Source organism: Penicilliopsis zonata, assembly GCF_001890105.1.
Source record: "Penicilliopsis zonata CBS 506.65 unplaced genomic scaffold ASPZOscaffold_40, whole genome shotgun sequence".
Lineage (NCBI taxonomy): Eukaryota > Fungi > Ascomycota > Eurotiomycetes > Eurotiales > Aspergillaceae > Penicilliopsis > Penicilliopsis zonata.
The window spans coordinates 42,457-62,538 of record NW_019208944.1 but is presented as its reverse complement, the minus strand read 5'-3'; the positions used below and the strand labels follow the sequence as shown (position 1 = coordinate 62,538).

Below are 20,082 nucleotides of genomic sequence, written 5' to 3'. Positions count from 1 at the left end.
CTATACAACTATTAGTCGACATTAGGCATTAGTTAGGCACCTATTAAGTACTCTACTTAAAGTTAAGATATATATTATCCCCTCTAGATAAAATAGAACCTTAAGTACTTTATCTTATTCTCTTATTAGACTTACTATAGACTCCTTATATCTCTAGATCTTACTATTATCTAGTTATATTAATATCTTATCTATCTACCCCTAATAGTATAAGGTTACTATTTATAATTTAAAGTATTTTCTCCATATATTAAATTAAAGCAACTTTAATCTAATATAAAAATCCTAGGGCTATAAGGGACTTATACTTAAAAATAACTTAGAGTAAATAATATATTAGTAATAAGTTATTATCTTAAGAATATTAAATTAATTATTAAGGATATCTAACTATTCTTAAGTAACCTCTAACACTAAGGCATCTATAACTAATTAACTAAATACTAATATAAATAAATTAACTTATATTATAGAGAGGCCTAAAGTACCTTCTAATACCTTAATAAATTAAGTAGAGGAATAGTTAGCCTAAGAACTTTTTAAAGATTTATTTAATAATCTATTAACTCTCTCTAGACTTATAACTAATTAAAAGTATTAAAATACTATACTTTAGCTAGCTCTTATAAATAATAAAGTATTATAATAAATATTATATACTATTAAATAATATTTACTAATAGAGGCTATTAAATATCTAGAGCCTAAATTCTATATAAATAAATTTATAAAGAAGCTTTATCTCTAAAAATATAATCTTTTAGCTTATATAAAAGCTAAACTATCCTCTTTCTAGAAAAAAGAGGGTAAGATATAGTATACTAAAGATTAGCTCTAGAATAATATAAAGATAAAATAGCTAGAGTATTATAACTCTAAATTATAGATTTTAACTAGACTATTTAACTTTCTATACTAATAATATAAGGGAGACTATAATAAAGGGTTAATTACCTTTAATAAACTCTAGAACCTATAGTAAAAGTAGAATTAAAGTATTATAAATTTCTCTAGTAATTAGAAGAATATTATATAGATATTTATTATAAGTTAAGTAACTATTAAGGATCCTATTTAGAACTAATTCTTTATATATATAATTAAACTAAAGCTATATAAAGAGATTACTAGAAATTTAACTATTTTTTATAATATTAACTTTATTATAAGCTTTCTCTTAACTATTAAATCTAAGAAGTATATACTAAAGAATTTAGAATAAAGTAGCTTATAAAGAATAAAATTATTTATCTATAAAGCTATTAGTTATAATTTATTAATAATTATAATATTAATATTTAATAAAGGTACTAGCAACCAGTATAAGAAGTCCTAGAAGAGAGAGAGAAAAGAGGATATTATAAAGGATATAAAGAGGTAATATTCTTCTTAATAGCTCTTATTAGAGGAATATAAATAGTAAATAAAAGAAGAATATTACTTTATTTATAATAAGATTAAGTATATTTCTCTAAACTACCCTAAAAAGAAGAAGAAGATAAGTTAGGGAAAGGCTAATACTAAAAGAATAATTAATAATTTTAATACTACTATAGTAGAATAGAAACTTCTTAATATACTAGTTTTAGCCTATATATAAGAAAGTAATCCTAATTAATTATCCCTTATTATAACTAATATTTAGGTTACTCTTAAAACTAGGTATATTAAAGTAAAGGTGCTATTAAATAGTGGTGTATAAAAGGACTTTATTTCTTATTACTTCTTACTTATTAATAACTTAAGTCTTATATATAAATATCTAGAACTTATTAAGTTTATTAATAGTTAGACTACCTTTTACTTTAGCTTATTTTCCTTAATAATCTTTATTTAGAATACTTAAAGATAAGTAGAGTAATATAATATTCTTTATAATATTATTAATATATAGGGATATAACCTTATATTAAAGTAAATATAATTAGTATATATTAACTTATATATTAATTTTACTATCTTAATCTAGTATTATCTTAAGTAGTTTATTAAGTAAATTAAGGTTAATTTTATAAACTATTTTATTAAGCTCTCTTATAATAAAATTATCTACTTTTTATTTATAGACCTTATTTTAGGCTTTATAAGGGCCTTTAATCTATCTAAAGTTTATTAGGCCTATAAGAGTATTTTTTTAGAGTATAAGGTAAGACTTCTTTCTATAGGAACTATAGAATATAAGATTAAACTTATAGGTAATAAGCTGCCCCTCTAGGGGGCTATATATAGCTTATTAGCCCCTAAATTAAAGATACTTTATAAATATCTTTAAGAAAAGATATAATAAGGCTAGATTTAGTCTTTAATTAGCCTTATTAGCATACCTATCCTTTTTATAAAGAAACTAGATAATATATTATAATTATATATTAATTATAAAGCTCTTAATATAATTATTAAAAAGGACTATTACTCTCTACTATATATTAATAAGCTAATAAATTAAGTAGTAAGTATAAAATTCTTTATTAAGCTTAACCTATATAATATATATTATTAGATCTATATTTATAAAGATAATAAGTAGAAGACTTTCTTTTATATCTATTATAATTAATATAAATATTTAATAATATCCTTTAGACTTACTAATATACTAGCTACTTTTTAATCCTATATTAATAAAGCTATATATAGAATCTTAGATATTTTCTATATAATTTACCTAGATAATATCCTCCTCTTCTTAGAATTAGAAGAGGAATATATTAACTATATTAATTAAATATTATATTAACTATATATTTATAACCTATATATTAAGCTATTTAAGTATAAATTCTATAAATTAGAGCTAAAATTCTTTAGCTTTATTATAGGCTAAGATAGCTTTAAAATAGACCTAGCTTATATTAATACTATTAAGAAATAGCCTAAACTATAAATATTCTATAACCTATAAGTCTTCTTAGGGTTTATAGGATACTTTTATTAATTTATAGACTAATATTTTAACCTAATAGTACCCCTTACTAATCTTACCTAAGAAATAAAGAAGGAGAAGCTAATATAAGCTTTTATATTAATACTTATTATAAGAAAGATATTTAATAAGCTTAAAGAAGCCTTTATAGATCTACTTATTCTAACTTATTTTAATTTAAAATAGAAACTATATCTAGTAACTAATATATCTAGATTTATAATTATTATAATTTTATTATAATTAGAAGATACTAAAGGGGAACTTAAGATAAAAATAAGTATATAATATCTTATAGCTTTTTACTCTTAAAAGCTAAATAATATTAAATAATAATATAATACCTATAATTAGGAGCTCCTAGCTATTATTAAGATATTTAAGACTTAATATTACTACCTTAAAGGCTCTAAGTATCTTATATAGGTATAGACTAATTATACTAATTTAAGATACTTCTTTATTATAAAGATATTAACTATATACTAGGTATATTAGATAGAATTATTAGCTTTATATAACTTCTATATTAAATATAAGCTAAAGAAGATAAACCTAGTAGATGCTTTATTATACTATTAAGACTATAAGCTAACCTTTAGAGAAAAGGATATTAGTATATTATTAATATTATAATATAAGCTATAGCTTAATTTATAATAAATATACCTATAAGGGGGTAAGAGTATTCTCTAGGGGATATAGATATAAAGACTAGAGTACCTAAGACTCCTAATATTAAGAATATTAATTAAGAAAGTAGCTAATTATAAGAATTCTTTAAATAAATTAATAACTAACCTTAAGTAGCTTCTTATAGAGTTATAGTAGAGAGATACCTTTATATAGTTAACTCTATAATCTTTTAAGGTATTTAGTATAGTATAAGTAACTTATAAAAAGAGATAAAGTATAAAAGATAAAGACCTCCTCTATAAGTATAAATCTATTATTATACTCCTTAATTTAGTAGTTAAGTAGAAACTTCTATAACTCCACTATAATAACCCCTTTATAAAGTATTTAAGAGTATAGAAAATACTTAAATTAATTAGCTAGAAGTACTATTAATTAATCTTATATTATAATATTAAAGAGTATATATAAATATATTATATATATTAAGTTATAAAGATACTTAGAACTAAGTCAGCTAGATAATTATCTTTATTATTAGTGGCTAGAAGGCTATAGTAGAGTATCTCTATAGATTTTATTATAAGGCTTCCCCTATTAAAGAATAAGATTAATAACTATATATATAATATTATTCTAGTTATTATTAATAGATATACTAAATACTCCCTATATATTCTAGCTAAGGGTATAATAAATATAGAGAAATTAGTAGATCTTATATTTAATTAAATTATTATAACCTATAGAGCACCTTTCTTTATTATATTAGACTAAGGATCCCTTTTTACTAGTTACTATTAGACTATATTTTATAATATTATAAGGACTAGATGTCTACTAAGTATAGCCTTTTACTTATAGACTAATAACTAGATAAAATAATAGAACTAAGTCTTAAAAGAATATCTTTATATCTTTAGAGATTACTAATAAAATAACTAGAGCTCTTTATTATTTATAGCAGCTTTTACTTATAATAACTCTAAATATACCTCTACTAATATTACTCTAATATATATACTATATAGATATTATATAGAGATACTAAGCAGCCTATTTAAGAGAGAGATTTAGCTTAAGTTAATTAAAGAATAATTAGTAACTATAATAATTATTAAATAGTTATTAAAGACTTACCTAAAAAAAGTATAAAAGTCTTAAATAAAATATTATAATTAGAAGTAATAACCTATATACTATATAATAGATTAAAAGATATTTATTACTAGTATTAATATTAAGTCCTTATAACCTTCTAAAAAGCTTAATAATTATTACTTAGGGCCCTTTTTTATTATAGAGGTAATAAGTAAGTAGGTATACTACCTATATTTATTTAAGACTTATAGAAGGATTTACTCTATCTTTTATATATTTAAGCTAAAGTTATATTATTAATATAATAGTTATAATAAGCCTCTACTATAGTTAATTAAAGTAGAAGGTAAGAAGGAGTAAGAAGTAGATAAAATCTTAAACTATTAAATTAATAAGAATAAAGAGATATAATACTTAATTATATAGAAAAGATACTTATTATATAAGATATCCTAATAGTCTAGAGAGGACCTAAAGAATACTTAAAAGATATTAAAAGACTTCTTAAAAAAGAACTCTTTTTTAAAGTCTATACCCTAATAAGGGCGTCCTAAATAAACCTAAAGTTTTTTCCTATTAGGTTTTCTTTAGGTATTATAGATACTAAGGGAATAAGAACTTATCTACTTATTAGTATAAATCTTCCTCTTTTTTCTTATAGATTTAAAGGTTTATTAATAATATCTTAAGAAAATTATTTATAATTAAAAAAAATTACTATTATAAGTATAATTATTATTTATATTAAGAAAATATTAAGCCTATATTCTCTTAGCCTATAACTTACTATTTAATAGATTCTTTACCTCTATTATAATTATTATAAGCTCTTAAACCACTACTATAATATTCTATAAAGTAACTAGAAGTAGCTAAAATATAGATATTAATATTACTAAAATAAAAGCTACTAAAGTTATATTAATAATAAAGAGTTAACTTATTACTACTACTAATTAAAGTTAATACTAATAAGTATCTATATTAGCCTTCTAAGTATAGATATTTAACTAAAAAGTAACTATTATAGCTATATTTAAAATATTAAGAGTAGTAGAGACTCTATAAAGATATTATGCTTTTTAGTTAAAGATATTGCCTTAGATATAGTTTACTATATAAATAGTATTATCTATAGTATAATAAAGATACTAAATACTTATTAATATAGAATAGATATACTAGATAGAGTACTCTATATTTATAGTATTAATATAGTATATATATTAGAGCTAATTAAAAGTATTAAATATACCTCCTTAAATAAGGGTAGCTATATATATATTTATATCTTAGGTAGCCTTTATAATCTTAAACTTAACTAGCTTTAGGCTAGAGGTAAAATAGCTACTATAAATAAACTTAAATAAGTTATTAAAAAGCTAGGTATAATAAGTAGAGGGCGCCTTCTTAAAAATTTTATTATTAAGAAGAGTAGCCTCCTATATTAAATAAGCTAAAGAGATATTATTTATCTCCTTTAAGTTATTACTAAATAGATATAATATTAAAGTTAAGGAAATAGAATAAGGGGTAAAATAAGATATTATCTTCTTATTATTAGTAGCCACTATATACTAAAACTATTAGAAAATAATAGATTAATAGAAAGTAGATATTTATTTTATAGGTTATTATTATATACTACTAAGAGATTAGTAAAATAAGGGAATAGTTATTAAGATAACTTATTAAGATATAGATAAGAAGGAATTAAACCTGCGCCACCTAATTAGCTCTTAATATCTTATTATTATTAAGAAAAAGGGGCTATATATACTAAGAGACCTTATTAAGAAGCTAAGAAATAAGAATTAAATTATATAAGGTAATAATATTTATACTTTAATAATTAATAAATATAGACTCTATTTTATTTACTTAACCCTTAGAAATACCCCTCTCTTAATATATTTAACTCTTACTTATACCCTTTATTTTTTTATTAATAAACTCTTATATTTAATGCTATATTTATATAATATTTAATTAAAGTCTACTTATAAAAATAGCTATTTTTTATTTACTTTTATAATAGCTTAGGGCTAAGCCTCTTAAAGAGGGGGAATAATTATAAGACTAGTACTAATACTACTCTATAAGTTATCTAACTAAATATACTATATAACTATTAGTTAATATTAGGTATTAGTTAGGCACTTATTAAGTATCTTACTTAAAGTTAAGATATATACTATCCCCCCTAGATAAAATAGAACCTTAAGCACTTTATCTTATTCTCTTATTAGATTTATTATAGACTCTTTATATCCCTAGACCTTATTGTTATCCAGTTGTGCCGACATCTTGCCTATCCACCCCTAGTAGTGTAAGGTCACTGCTTACAGTTGGGTTCTCTAGGTCAGGTATAGCCAGTCTAATAGATTTAATAAATCTTAATAGCTTATATATCTATAAATAGCTTTATAAAGATATTAATAAGCCTATAATATTCAAGATTTATTAAAATACTTAATATAGAGGATATTAAGATAATAAAGATAATAATAGAGTTAAAATAATACTAGAGAGATATATTATAGAAAAGGATAATCTTAAGGCTACTAATTAGGATAATTTATATATATTTATACTATTATTTAATTAGCTAAATCTAATATAGTTAGTATTATACTCTAATTTTTATTTACTTAATATATCTGGCCTGACTGACGTCAGATATGCTGGAGAGTATATGAATCATATAGGAATATGATACTATTGGCCCTAAATACATATAGGATTTGTTAAAGTTATATACTATTCTTAAATACTACATCAAACACGAACAAAACACTCGGTTATGTCCTGCGGGCGCTGCAGCTCCTTTTCGCAATCCTCATCAGGGGCGCAGACGGCTATGGTCAAAACTATATGTCGACAGTTAATATATTTCTCATCACTAAGCCGCAGCCATCCATATGTTCCACAGCCACACCATCCACGTAAAATTCAACTACGGCAATCTCTCCGCGTACGAAGGCGTCTCCGATGCATGGGGCTTTCTCTGTTTTGCGCCGGGTGGACCGTTCTCGCTTGCGCAAATCAGTCTGATCAATTGTGTGTGCATCAGTTCTACGCACGCCGCGGTGAAGATGGTGGCTGTCCTTTCGCGGCTGGCGGGCTTTATTGCCGTGGCTATGCAAATTGCACCCGACACTTGTTCACAGGGAAAAGGGGACGTGTAGGTCGCCGATCGCGGCGACGGTGTTTAGAGGGCTCGAATGGTTGTTGTTCATAGTAACTGCTGTGGTGACGGCCATGCCAGTCTATAGATCTTACAGGGGTTCAGAGAAGGGGAGTCCAGCTGTTTGATGTGAAGATACTTTCTAACCATTCAACTACTCTGCTGTCTATTGAATAAGTGTCTATTTGAAATACCTTATAATTGATATATAGTAGTTAGGTTGAATATTTAAAGTCTTGTAGCGCTTAAGCTGTATTTTTGACAGTTTAATGTGGCTACTGTCATAACACTATGCTGACTTAGGAGACAGCACATTTTAAAGGCTAGGCGCTTACTGCTGTCTACATCCTGCATGATCTAGTTCATTAGATATGACATCCATAAATCTATAACTAACATATCGTACAATAGTGTACAAATGTTGATCCAACTCCAGGAACAAACTCCAGGTTTATTCATTCTTGAGCTGTGGAACCTAAGAAGTTCTTGGTGCTCTCCGTATCCCCGCGGTTTGCCTCGACCCGGTAGCTATTGGTGACAACTATCCCGTGGTGCGTCTGATACACAGGCGGGTCTGAGGATTCCCCATGGTCATGTTCGGTTGAGCGGTTGATCTTATCCAGAGACGACAATGGATGCGATCCGGCGCGATCCGCTTTCCGACGGGCGCCGGAATGGGAACGAGGATATCGGTCCTCTTCGTCGGTGGGGGTCGAGGGAAACAACATGGGAAGGTGTGTGCGCACAAACGGTTTAAGGACGGCGAGACAGTTGCACATCACCCCAAAATTCAACTCGATGGCTCTGAACGGTCAGCTTGGGATCTTAAAATCATTGTCAAATATTATCTTATGAAATATTGAATATCATACGACCAGACACACACCGTGGCTTCTGACCAGGTGAAATCCGCCTTGTGCAAAATTTCCATGATATATGTGATCCGGATAATGCTGGTGACCACAGAACTAAGATTTTTGAGCACATTTTCCAGTCTGTCTGTCTGTCTGTGTGACTTACGTTGATCCAATGGCAAAAATCAAAGCCAAAGTCGCTTTCTGCATCACCGGCAAATGCAGCGTCCAAAGCATAGGAATGGGCAGGAAGAGCATCAGAAAATCAGTGGCAATATTCAAGATCGCCAACCACAGCGCCAGGCTGTTGATGCAGGGCGTCTGATCGGAATGTGTGGGGTTGCAACCTGCGGCTGTTGCGAATGTCGTGGCGAGGGTGTAACCGGTAATAATGAAGATGAGGGCATATATGCAATACCGAAATTTGGGGGTTGGGTTGAGTCGATGATACCTAAGGGGGTTTAGTCTAAACTCGGCCTTTTCTAACCAGCTTAAACCGAGCTATCACATACAGTAATAGGATAGAGAGCTTTGTGCAGAATGGCGTCCAGGTGTAGGTGATCACAATAGGTATTAAATACTAGAACATTAGCGGCAGATGGAATAGAATAGAAGAGGACAATAGAGCTACCTTTAAATATATTTCAAGAGAAGCAACAGACACATTCCAAAGATGTCTTCCAAATCCATACTTCATTGCTGGAATAAGACTAGTTGGTTTGTGGCTAGTATCTAGAGGGCAGAACATGACTCACATTCAACACATAGCCCAAAGAAACCAGCTGAAAATACCTGATTATATGAGTAATCACTATATAGATTATATAGGCAGTAGTAATCTCACTACAGAGCCCACCACAAAGTCTGTCAATAATATCAATTAGCAAGACCGCAATGACAATAATAATAATATGTGAGATATACAATCATCAAGTCCCACTGAGCGAACAACAAACACACGCGTATATAATCGTAGCAAGAGAAGAAAGCATGCCAGCCCAAATGTGATGGAATAGACTAGAATAAACTTCTCCTGCAGTGTCGTTCGGGTGAGGGAAAAGTCCGCGGTAACCCCCGCTGGGGGCGCCATGGCGCCAACAGTGGAGGTAGACGCCATCGTCAATATAAGCAGTGGCTTGAAGGAAAATTTAATAGAAATAGATTTAAGAAACTGCTTAAATAATAGACAGGAATCACTCAAGGTTAAATATGCCGAGTACGCAGTAGTATTTACAGAGGGAACGCATCGTTTTTGTTGACAGATAGTGGTTCCCTTGTGGGGAAGCAATGCCGATCGAAAGGTACGGAGTCCCGCGTAGTGCCAAAGCCATGGCAGTGGCTCACTATGAACCGATAATTACTCCATTCCTAGGAATTAATCTATCCCAGACAATCGACCATCAGAGACGGGTGCGCCAAGCCTGAAGTAGGTATTTAGGTACTTATGCTTCATACTAGTCAACTCACTAGCGAGTCACTAATTACGGGGCACAGAGTCCGCACTCACTAGGCTCTAGGCTAGTGCCGGGAAAACACGGCAAGTGTGGCCTATAATAAAATACCGGCTGTCAGGTAGCCACGCTAACTAGTTTAGCATGGATTGGCTGGGGGACAGGAATCACAGGCTATTTATTAGTTATCCCTCCCTGTCGACTGGATTTGTAACACAATGACCAGCTCAGGAGGGGCAGATACTCGCCCAATGGCCGACCTCCAGACCTCCCTCACTCCCACCATCCTGGCTACTGCCAGCGTCACCGGCGTCGCTCTCCATCTGTTCCTTTTCAAAAGAGTCGAGGTCGACAAACGGCCGGTGTCGACGGGCGCGTCGTTCATCGTCGCATATTTTCTCCTTGCCTTGGCCCTCCCCAGCCTGAGCGCAGAGTACAATGCCAACCTCCCATGGGCGCTGATTGTCGCGGGGCTCGCGTGGTGGTGCCTGGTGCTCTCACTGTGTGTGAGTATTCTGATCTATCGTGCGTTCCTGCATCCCCTGCGCAAATTCCCTGGTCCGTTCGGGGCCAGACTCAGCAAATTCTGGGCCTTGAATAAGGTCCTGGAGACCAAGTGTGGATGGTATCGGATTCTGGATCAGTTGCAGCAACAATACGGCGACTACGTGCGTACAGGTAGGCTTTTTCCTTGTGATTCATTAATTGAAATTTACTGGATCTTTGAATTCATCAATTGATTGGATGGATAGGCCCTCGCGAGCTTGTAATTTTCGATTCGGCCGCCATCACGCCGATCCTGGGATTTGCGTCTGTCACGGGAAAAGGCCCCTTTTACGACTCGATGGAAACGTCGGTCAGTACAACCCGGGATCACGCATTTCACCGACAGCGCCGTAAGATCTGGGATCTCGCATTCAAACAGTGTAAGTAGGAGCTTCTAGACGATGGACGGAAATCTATCGGATGAGAATTATTGCTCACTGTGCAGCGCTGGCCGATTATGCCCCTCGCATCGAGGAGTTTACGAGTCAATTGCTCTCTCGCATTGCCCGGGATGGCGCCAAGGGCCCGATCTTGGTGAATGAGGTCTGTATCCATTACAGCTACGACGTTATGAGTGCGCTGGCGTTTGGGGACCCGATGGGGTTTATCCAAGGGGACTCCAATGCCGTCGCAAACTCGGTGCTGAACAATATCCAGAACGGGGTGGACGCCATCGGGCTTCTGCTGCATGTGCCCTGGTTGATGGGGATGTTGACCACCTTCTCCTGGGCAATTGGGCCCATGCGCCAATGGAACGAATACTCCGAGGGGCTTGTAGAGCTCCGCAAGAAGAAACGAGATCCGCAACCAGATCTCTTCGGTCACCTCTTGGATAATACTGACGACACCCGCAGCGGGCGCTCTCTACTCAACTCAGAATGCCGCTTGATTGTGGGTGCTGGAAGGTATGAACATGAAGATGCAAGAGAAATACTAGATTGAACAGAGTTAATGTGTATCGGACAGTGACACCACGGCTACGGCGTTGACATTCATCTTCGTCAATCTAGCATTATACCCGCAATGGCTTCAAGCACTGCGCGATGAGATGGACCCAATCTTCGCCACCGCGAGTTTTGAATGTACGCGATCTCGCCCTGTGCTCGATGCGGTGATCCAGGAAAGCATGCGTCTTCACCCGTCGGTGTTTTTTGGTTCGCAGCGTGAGACTCCCGCGCAGGGAATGCGTATCGGAGATATGTACATTCCAGGCCATACCATTATTTCCATTGCAGGATATCAGGTGGCAAGAGGTAATTTCTCTGTTGTTTTTATAAATGGTAATGATGATTCTGACCTGGATATTAGATGAGCGCAACTTTGTCCGCGCGAAAGAATTTCTCCCGGAACGATGGTATTCCCAGCCAGCATTGATTCTTAACAAAGGCGCATACATGCCTTTCCTTGTCGGCCCCTTCAACTGCGCCGGGCGGAATATGGCCATGATGGAGCTGCGCTCGGTCGTCGCCCGTGTGGCATGTGAATTTGACATCACATTTCCCCCCGGGATGGACTTTGATGCCCACGATTATTTCCATCGCGTCAAGGATCACTTCATTGCAGGTGCACCAGCACAAAAGTTGGTGTTCTCAAAGAGAGTCAAGGATTGATATGGGGCATCTCATGCAATTGTCTTATGCAGTTTAATCAATATAAATAATATACTTACACTTATATGAGCCCGATACTCATTGCAGCTCCTCACCAGTCATGAAGTTCTAGAATTCAAGTATACCATCATTACCTGATATACATTGGCTTCTGTCTAGTGAAAACAAATATCTCAATATTGTGGCTACAAGCAGGGTTCTTCCTGACTGTGTTAGTGACTGGGTCCCAAGTAGGAAGTATGTCTTTAAACTTTGGACAGTTCCCCGACATCCACCTCTAAATTGATCCAGACTATTACTGTAGGATTTCAATGAAGGGTATGAGCGACTCTCAAGAAGAGAAACCACCTGGTGTAAGGAACAGGTTGTCACTCATACTTAGCTTAAGTGGCCAGCAAGATGTTGCTGTTGCCCCCACTTATCTCTAGAACCTATTAATATTTACAAAGATTTATCTATGCGCTTTAATACTCAGAAGACATGAACTATATCTCCCTAGTCTTTAAGGTATTTTGTTAGCTTAGCTGTGTTGAAATATATATCTTTTCTATCCTGCTTACATCCACCTTGAAGTGCTGTTATCTATATAAGTGCTAGATTAAAGGCATAAGACTAGTGTCACTAATCTAAAATAATTCCTAATATAGCTGCAGCTCACTGAATAGCAGTGGATTTCAAAGACTAACAAGAATAGACTAAATTAAAGAATATTATCTAGATGATTATGGGTCTCTTCTAAATATGGCATGTTACTAAAGTTTATGACGTTAGTCTAGTTAGGTTAGTCTGACCATGGGCCAGCCCCAAGCCAGAACCAGTGGCCCCCGACAGGCAGATGGAGTAAGTATTGTTGTACTAGGTCTGCAAAGGCATTATATGGGCTAACTGATAGATAAGCACTCTATATTCCTAATGATAGAAAGACGACATCCATGATTAAATATATGATTGTACACCAGGAGGATGTGATTCTATCAATCATCTAGAGTATAGATATAAGGTCTAGCTAAGAGCACTAATAGAGCAGGGCGCAGCTCTTGAAAAGCCAAGGCGATACCTTAGGCTACAGCAGATAGAACCTCTTGATAATATGGAATAGGTATACTAGGGTTAGGTTAAGGTTATGATTATAGATAGCTCAAAGCATGGGCAGGCTACATCATAAGGCACAATACAGAGTATAGGGCCTCTTAACCTAACAATGATCCTTTTAAGTAAAATTTCATTTTCTAAATGTAAAGCTGGCTCCCTGGCCATAGTATAAAATACAGGTTTCTGTTCCTCTCCTGCACATGCTCTTTCGGCTTGCTGTCTCTTTGCCTCAACTCTGAAAGTGCCATCCTCACCATGAGCTGCTCCATGTTCCCCTTCTTCTAATCTAGGAGCCCACTGTCCACTCGGACAAGACGACTCAAGAAATAGACTTGTAACCGGTTTGACCCAAGGCAGCCCAACTTGAGTTCTGGTTTTTTACCTATTCATGCTACAGCCCAGTATTCCCTCCCGCATGCTGCTGGACCATCGAGGCAAAAACACCCCCTTCCTTCTGCTTCAGATCCTCAGGCACGCCAAATTCCGCGGCGACGCCGTCCTGCATGACCAGAATCCGGTCAAAGTCCATGACTGTGCTGAGCCTATGCGCCACCACAATGAGGGTCGTATCTATGAATGACTCCCTGATGGAGCGCTGGATCAGTTGATCTGTGGCTCCGTCAACCGCCGAGGTTGCCTCATCCATGATCAGAATCTTGGGGCGGGTCAAGATCGCGCGCGCCAGGCAGAGCAGCTGTTTCTGGCCCTGCGAGAGATTGTTCCCGCCCAATGCAATCGGAGAGTCTAGGGAGAGGAAGATGTTGACGGCCTCTTGCGCGTTCGGAGTGAGGGTACCCGAGTCGGAGTCAGACTGCGGTGCGGTGGAGGGCAAGAGATGGACCCGGCGCAGGGCATCGTACAGCTCCATGTCGCTGTATCTGCTCTGCGGGTCGAGGTTGGAACGAATGGTGCCGGAGAAGAGCACCGGGTCCTGCGGGATGATGGCGAGGCGAGAACGCAGGAGATCAAGACGGATGGTGCTGATGTCCACCCCGTCAATCACAATACTTCCCTGCCGGGCGTGCAGGAGACGGAACAGCGCCAACGATAGGGTAGATTTGCCTATGGTGAGCATGTTAACACTGAACTCTATAATATTCTCATGGCGAGCTGTCATGGCGAATTCATGGCGAAGGTGAGACCAGCACTTACCAGCTCCCGTCCGTCCAACGACACCGATCCGCTGTCGCGCCTCAGCAGTGAAGGTCAACCCTTTGAGGATTGTAGGCAGTTCCTCTGCGTACCCAACCTCAAGACCCTGCACTTGTATGCGGCCGTGTTCTGGCCAACTGGCCCGGACAAGGTCGCCATCTGTCGGCTCCGTGGCAATATCGCGGTATTCAAGGATCCGCTCGGCGGCATTCATGTCCAACTCGGCCATTGTGGCAACACGAATGCTGCGGCCCACGGCCTGGCTAAAGTTCAGGGCAAAGGAAAGGGCAAAGCCTGCCAACCCAGCATCGACCCCCGGGATGGAGACGACGCAGAAGGCGGTGGTGACGGCCAACAGGGCCGACGTGAAGCCAACCCTCAGCATCAACCAGCCCCGAAGCAGGGCGTCGTGCCATGTACAGGCGGCATACTGATCAATCATTGTGTACATGCGGTCTGTGAAGGCGGCGGTCTCATTGAACGCCCGGATTGTCGCCAGGCCGCGGAGCGTGGTGGAGAAATGGGTGATGACGGGTGATTTGGAAATCGACTCGATGCGTTTGATGGATCGTGCAGCGGCGATATAGCGCTGGGCAATCATCACACAGAGGGAGATCAACAGCACTGCCACGATGGCCATCCAGGGCGTCACGAAGATGGCAGCAACAAGGATACCCAGCAGCTCCCACCCCATTGCCGCCAGGGCATAGAAGCTCTGCGGTAAGCCCGTGTCCATGGAGTTGAAGTCGCCCGTGAACCGGTTCAGAATACGGCCTGCAGGGACGGTGTCGAGCCAACGGAGGGGGGCGTGCAGGATGGAATGGAGCATCTGCATGAAGATCTTGCGCGAGGCCCGCAGCGAGGCTGTATACACACATGCCAGCCGGGCGATGGTGACTGCCACCGAGACGCCGGAGATGGCGCAGTACACGCCCAAGTAGAACCACACGCTGTGCGAGGAGGCAGCCTGGACCGTATGATCATTCGGCATCATCAGAGTCTGGAGAGTATGCATGTTGAACGTTCTCGGCGACGCTTCCTGGCCTGCGTTGGCCCAGATGCGCACCCAGTATGTCCGGCCCAGCACAAAGGTCTGCGACAGGGCAAACAAGATCACGATGAGCAGCAGCATGAGCGGACCCCCCGAGGCTCCCAGGTATCCCTTGTAGATGGCCGCGGCGATGCGCCCTTTGCTGCGTGTTTCGACGTCTGCCTCGACCTTTTTCGACTGGGTGAAGGCCGGTCCGGTATCCTCTTGATCATCTTGAATCTCTTCTTTCTCCTCGAGCTCGACACCGGCAAACTCAACCCGGCCGTCTGCCAATCTGACCGAGTATGCCGGGCGACACATGGAGGCGTGGTGTGTGGCCAGGATGCGCGTGCGGCCCTGCGCGAGTTCACCATACAGTGCATTGTCAAGCACATGGCGCCCGACATGGGCGTCCAGGGCACTAAACACATCATCAAGCACCAACACGCTTGCCCGGGAATACAAGGCGCGGGCTAGAGAGACCCGCCACTTTTGCCCGCCGCTGAGAGTGACGCCCTGCGTGCCGATGACGGTATCATCTCCGTCTGGGAACATGGCGAGATCCGGCAGCAGCGCACAGGCTGCGACGGTCTTGCCGTAGCGGGCGGCATCGAACTCGGCGCCAAACAGGATGTTATCACGGACTGTCGCGTTCTCAAGCCAGGGCGACTGCGCAACAAACGCCATCCCCGCCCCGGCGGTAGGGGGCACATGGACTGCGCCCGCGAGCACGTCTGCCTCGCCGAGGATGGCGGCCAGAAGCAAGGACTTGCCGCTTCCCGTTGGGCCGGAGATGACGCTGAACTTGCCGGGGGGGAAGTTGAGATTGACGTCCCGCAGGACGAACCGGTCGTCGCCATTGTCGTTCTTCTTGTTGGTCGGAAACGCCAGCGAGGCGTTGTGAAAGGCCACGGAGGGGCCTGGATGCGTGGCTACCGGACGGTCGGGTGTGCGCAGGAAGCGATCAATTCGATCACAGCTCACCTATCTCATTAGCAACAATGCAGCATATAGGCAAAGTTTAGGGTTAGGGTTTAGGGTTTAGGGTTTAGGGTTAAGGATAAGGATAGGGTTAAGGTACCTTTGCGTTGATGAACATGACGAGTAGGAATGGAAGTCCCGAGACAAGCCCTTCCAGCTGGAGGAAGACGCTGATGGCCGTGAAGGCAACCGCCGGCCCCAGGGAGCCATGGACCAGGACATATGTCGTGAGCGAGAATGCAGTCAATACCACCGGGGTGAACTCGGAGGCGACGGCCATGTAGATGTTGTTCAAGCGTGTCTGCCACAACACGGCCAGCTCTTCGTCCCGGATAGCACCCAGCTGCGCCGCCCACTGGTCTTCACTGGCCCCAAACTTGATCTGGCGGATGCCATGCAGCATTTCCGATGCGATGGTTGCGCGGCGATCACGGATGCGCATCAGGATCTTCTGTTTGCGGCCATAGCGAGCCGCCAGGGTGCGGTTGATGGGGAACAGCACGGCGATGCCCAACAGGCCCATCGCGAGCGACTGCCAGCCCATCAACAGCCACAGGAAGACGACAGTCACACTGAATTTGCCCGCAAGATTGATGTACTGCGAGCTCTGCACGGCGAACATGGCGATCTGGTTGCAGTCCACGGCGAACATGTTGACCACATCCTGCGCGCCGTCCTCGTCCCCGGGTTTCCGCTTCCCCCCCGGAGATCCTCGCTTCGGGGGTCCAACGGGTTCATCCGTGTTGTCGCTGTCCTTGTTGTTGGCGTCTTCAACCAGCCGCCGCCGCAGCATCTTGCGGTACATGACCCCCGTCAGCGTCGACCGCAGCGGGAGAACCAGCTTGCCCACCCCCCACCACATAATCCGCGTGTCGACAAACTTGGAGCTGACGGTGGCCGCCAGGATGGACACCACGTAGATCCAGGCGTGGCGGTCGACCGTGTCCGGGTCGAGCTCGCGGCGCTCGAGGTACTTGAGCAGCTGCAGGGTGGCAAACGCCGGCGCGACGTCGAAGAAATTGGAGACCAGAATGGCAATCCACAGAATGAGCAGCGACGAGCGGAAGCGCCAGCCCAGACGAGCCCACAGGGGCAGCCGCTCATTCAGAATCAGGCTGTCGAACACGGCCGTTGTCTGCGCGACACGCACGCTGTGCGGCGGCAGGGGCATGTTGTTGGCCTCCAGCTGCTCCGCGGCGCCCGCGCGCAGGACAGGCCCGGCCCAGGCAAAGCTCAGGCGCGCCCACAGCGCGCTCGACTGCTCGGCGTCCACGGGGCGCCCGGCCACAGACACCGCCGGGCGGCGCTGGATGAAGCCCAGGGCGACCACCACGCCCGCCAACAGGGCCAGCTGCACCGCGTCGAGCGTGTATAGCGGGGTATTGCTGCCCGTGGTCTGCAGGGCGGCCAGGAGGACAACAGCAACCAGCCCCGCGGCAGGGAGTGTGAGGAGGGCGCGGTGGAAGCGCGCGACGGGGTCGGTCTCCCGGGCGGCGTCCACGATGGGGATCAGCAGCAGGAACCAGGCCAGCAGCGGGAGCATGTCGGGGACGGGGACGGGGACGGGGGCGTGCTGGGCGGTGATGGCCGCCAGAGTCCCCCGGGCGACTGAGACGCCCAGCCCGGCGAGGGCAGCGGTAAACACGGCGATCAGGGGGCGGCGGTTCGAGAAGGCCGCCAGGGCCTCGGGGGAGGCAGTCCCGTCGGCGTCCTCGTACAGGGCCGGGGACGGCTTGCGCAGCGCGCCCCGGGCGCTGATGAGCCGGCGCCCAGCAGGCAGCGCGCCCAGGGCGAGGGCCGCTGTGGCCGCGACGGCGGCGCGGAAGTCCAGCTCAGGCAGCATTTTAATACTGGTGAGGGTGGAAAGAGAGTGAAAATACTCAAACAGTGGGTGACGGTCGTCTTATCGGTTTTGCTCCCTAGTCTCGGCTTTGCTCATCTAAACCCCGAGCACTTTCCAATCCGGTTAGCTGCAGTCCATAAATAGGCAATATCACCGAATCGATGGGGCTAGATTTTCTGTTTACTTATTGGGGCACTCTGATTGGCCAATAAGACTGTACTCCTATGCAGTGCTTCTGCTGACAGAATAATGATGGTGCTAGTTAGATTATCTGTCTCACCAAATGTCCGATGATCTAATTTCTGGGTGTCGAAGACACTCTGGGATCTCGAAAATTCATCCCTCGGGGAATTCGGGGAATTCCGGACAGTGCCCGCCCGTGCAACATGCCATTAATTAGAGTTGGGTTAACCATCACAGTCAGGGTCTAGAAATATGACTGAGTAGAAAGAGTCTATAGAATATATATATATATATATTTGAGTAGTTATATATGAATATCTAGTAGAAAGTGTTGCAATGATTGGAGTGGTAGTAGCTTGAACTTTATTCTTTTAAAAGCTATTATTTTTATTTCTTAAATATGTGAAGGTAATCAAAGCTATACATGATGAAAACCACTTCAAGCCCTAATAGTCAGGAGAAAGTTAAGGGATCCATAGAAATAAAATTTTATAATAGAGCTTTTGAATCTATACTCGGCTAGAGAGATGATTTTTGGATAGAACCACCAGGCGGGCAAGGTATATCAAGACGAAGGCAGGCCAGCCGGCTGAGGTGGCGATATTGATCTACTGGTCTTGATGTCTTAGGCCCCGGCCAGCGCGATCATGAATATACTCTACAGCAGCTCCAGTGCCAGCAGCCACATAGAGGGCCGGATCCTGGTGATCAGCAGCTGCAACAGTATTTGGCCGATGATTCTAGTATATCATTAGCAAGTTCAGGTCATGGCCCTTTATGCTGAGCACACTCTATGCCATATATATATATCAAAGGTCTGCTAAGCGAGGAGGAGAGCGGAAAGAGCAAAGGGATTAAACTTATATTAAACTACTCAAGTATAGTATATATAGCTAAATAACCACTATTTGATCTTATATGAGGCTATTCTTCTAGTAATTTATCCCAAGTATTCTGGATAATCACTTTCAGGTATTTATGATAGCTTGATATTTAGAGTAGGTCGTACTCTAGGTGCTGCTCAGTGTCTATATTATGCATATTAACTATTTGACTTGGGTAGAGACAGGAGATGCCATTTTTCAGGGGAAGGGTTAGATGGCAAGTATCTTATCAATAAGACAAGGCCCTGGGGGACAGTGCTAGACCTCTTATATATACACTTAAAACAATATCTGAGCACATCATGGAGGGGAAGGAGCTGTATTATTATGTTGTCAGACCTTAAGCACCTCTTTTTGGCTGGCAGAGACATTTAAAGACAACATAAGTATAGAAGATAGATACCTTTCCTATTGCAAAACCCTAAGCCCTAACCCAGTTCTAGAAAGTCAAAATGATGAGAATCTGGCGTCCAGGATCAATGTCAGCGCCCAGATCACATAGGTCTTATAGCGGCCGCTGTTAATTTTGGAGCATGGCAGCACTGGTGCCAGAGATTGGCGCCAGCAATAATGAGACACCCCATATGTAGTTTATTAATAAGAGAAACA

At 40.3% G+C, this 20,082-nt stretch overlaps 4 protein-coding genes across 4 annotated transcripts; 2 read left to right on the top strand and 2 right to left on the bottom strand.

Moving 5' to 3' along the window:
* Window positions 1-7,581: 7,581 nt before the first annotated feature.
* ASPZODRAFT_20797 (hypothetical protein) lies at window positions 7,582-7,935 on the top strand (the record flags this gene model as incomplete). Its single annotated transcript, XM_022727675.1, has 2 exons — window positions 7,582-7,844; window positions 7,902-7,935. 2 exons carry the CDS (start codon window positions 7,582-7,584, stop codon window positions 7,933-7,935), a joined length of 297 nt encoding a protein of 98 aa, XP_022576620.1.
* A 345-nt stretch (window positions 7,936-8,280) lies between these two features.
* On the bottom strand, window positions 8,281-9,848 carry ASPZODRAFT_137495 (hypothetical protein). Its single transcript, XM_022724344.1, has 8 exons — window positions 9,626-9,848; window positions 9,546-9,565; window positions 9,457-9,493; window positions 9,333-9,400; window positions 9,214-9,281; window positions 8,868-9,152; window positions 8,720-8,815; window positions 8,281-8,651 (listed from the first exon to the last, which is right to left on the bottom strand). The coding sequence occupies exons 1-8, from the start codon at window positions 9,816-9,818 to the stop codon at window positions 8,303-8,305; spliced, it is 1,116 nt and encodes a 371-aa protein (XP_022576619.1). The 5' UTR covers window positions 9,819-9,848; the 3' UTR covers window positions 8,281-8,302.
* A 526-nt stretch (window positions 9,849-10,374) lies between these two features.
* ASPZODRAFT_137494 (hypothetical protein) lies at window positions 10,375-12,406 on the top strand. Its single transcript, XM_022724343.1, has 5 exons — window positions 10,375-10,830; window positions 10,905-11,078; window positions 11,144-11,603; window positions 11,665-11,951; window positions 12,007-12,406. Exons 1-5 carry the CDS (start codon window positions 10,404-10,406, stop codon window positions 12,306-12,308), a joined length of 1,650 nt encoding a protein of 549 aa, XP_022576618.1. The 5' UTR covers window positions 10,375-10,403; the 3' UTR covers window positions 12,309-12,406.
* A 1,106-nt stretch (window positions 12,407-13,512) lies between these two features.
* On the bottom strand, window positions 13,513-18,429 carry ASPZODRAFT_137493 (hypothetical protein). Its single transcript, XM_022724342.1, has 3 exons — window positions 16,664-18,429; window positions 14,553-16,566; window positions 13,513-14,462 (listed from the first exon to the last, which is right to left on the bottom strand). Exons 1-3 carry the CDS (start codon window positions 18,404-18,406, stop codon window positions 13,792-13,794), a joined length of 4,428 nt encoding a protein of 1,475 aa, XP_022576617.1. The 5' UTR covers window positions 18,407-18,429; the 3' UTR covers window positions 13,513-13,791.
* Window positions 18,430-20,082: the final 1,653 nt, after the last annotated feature.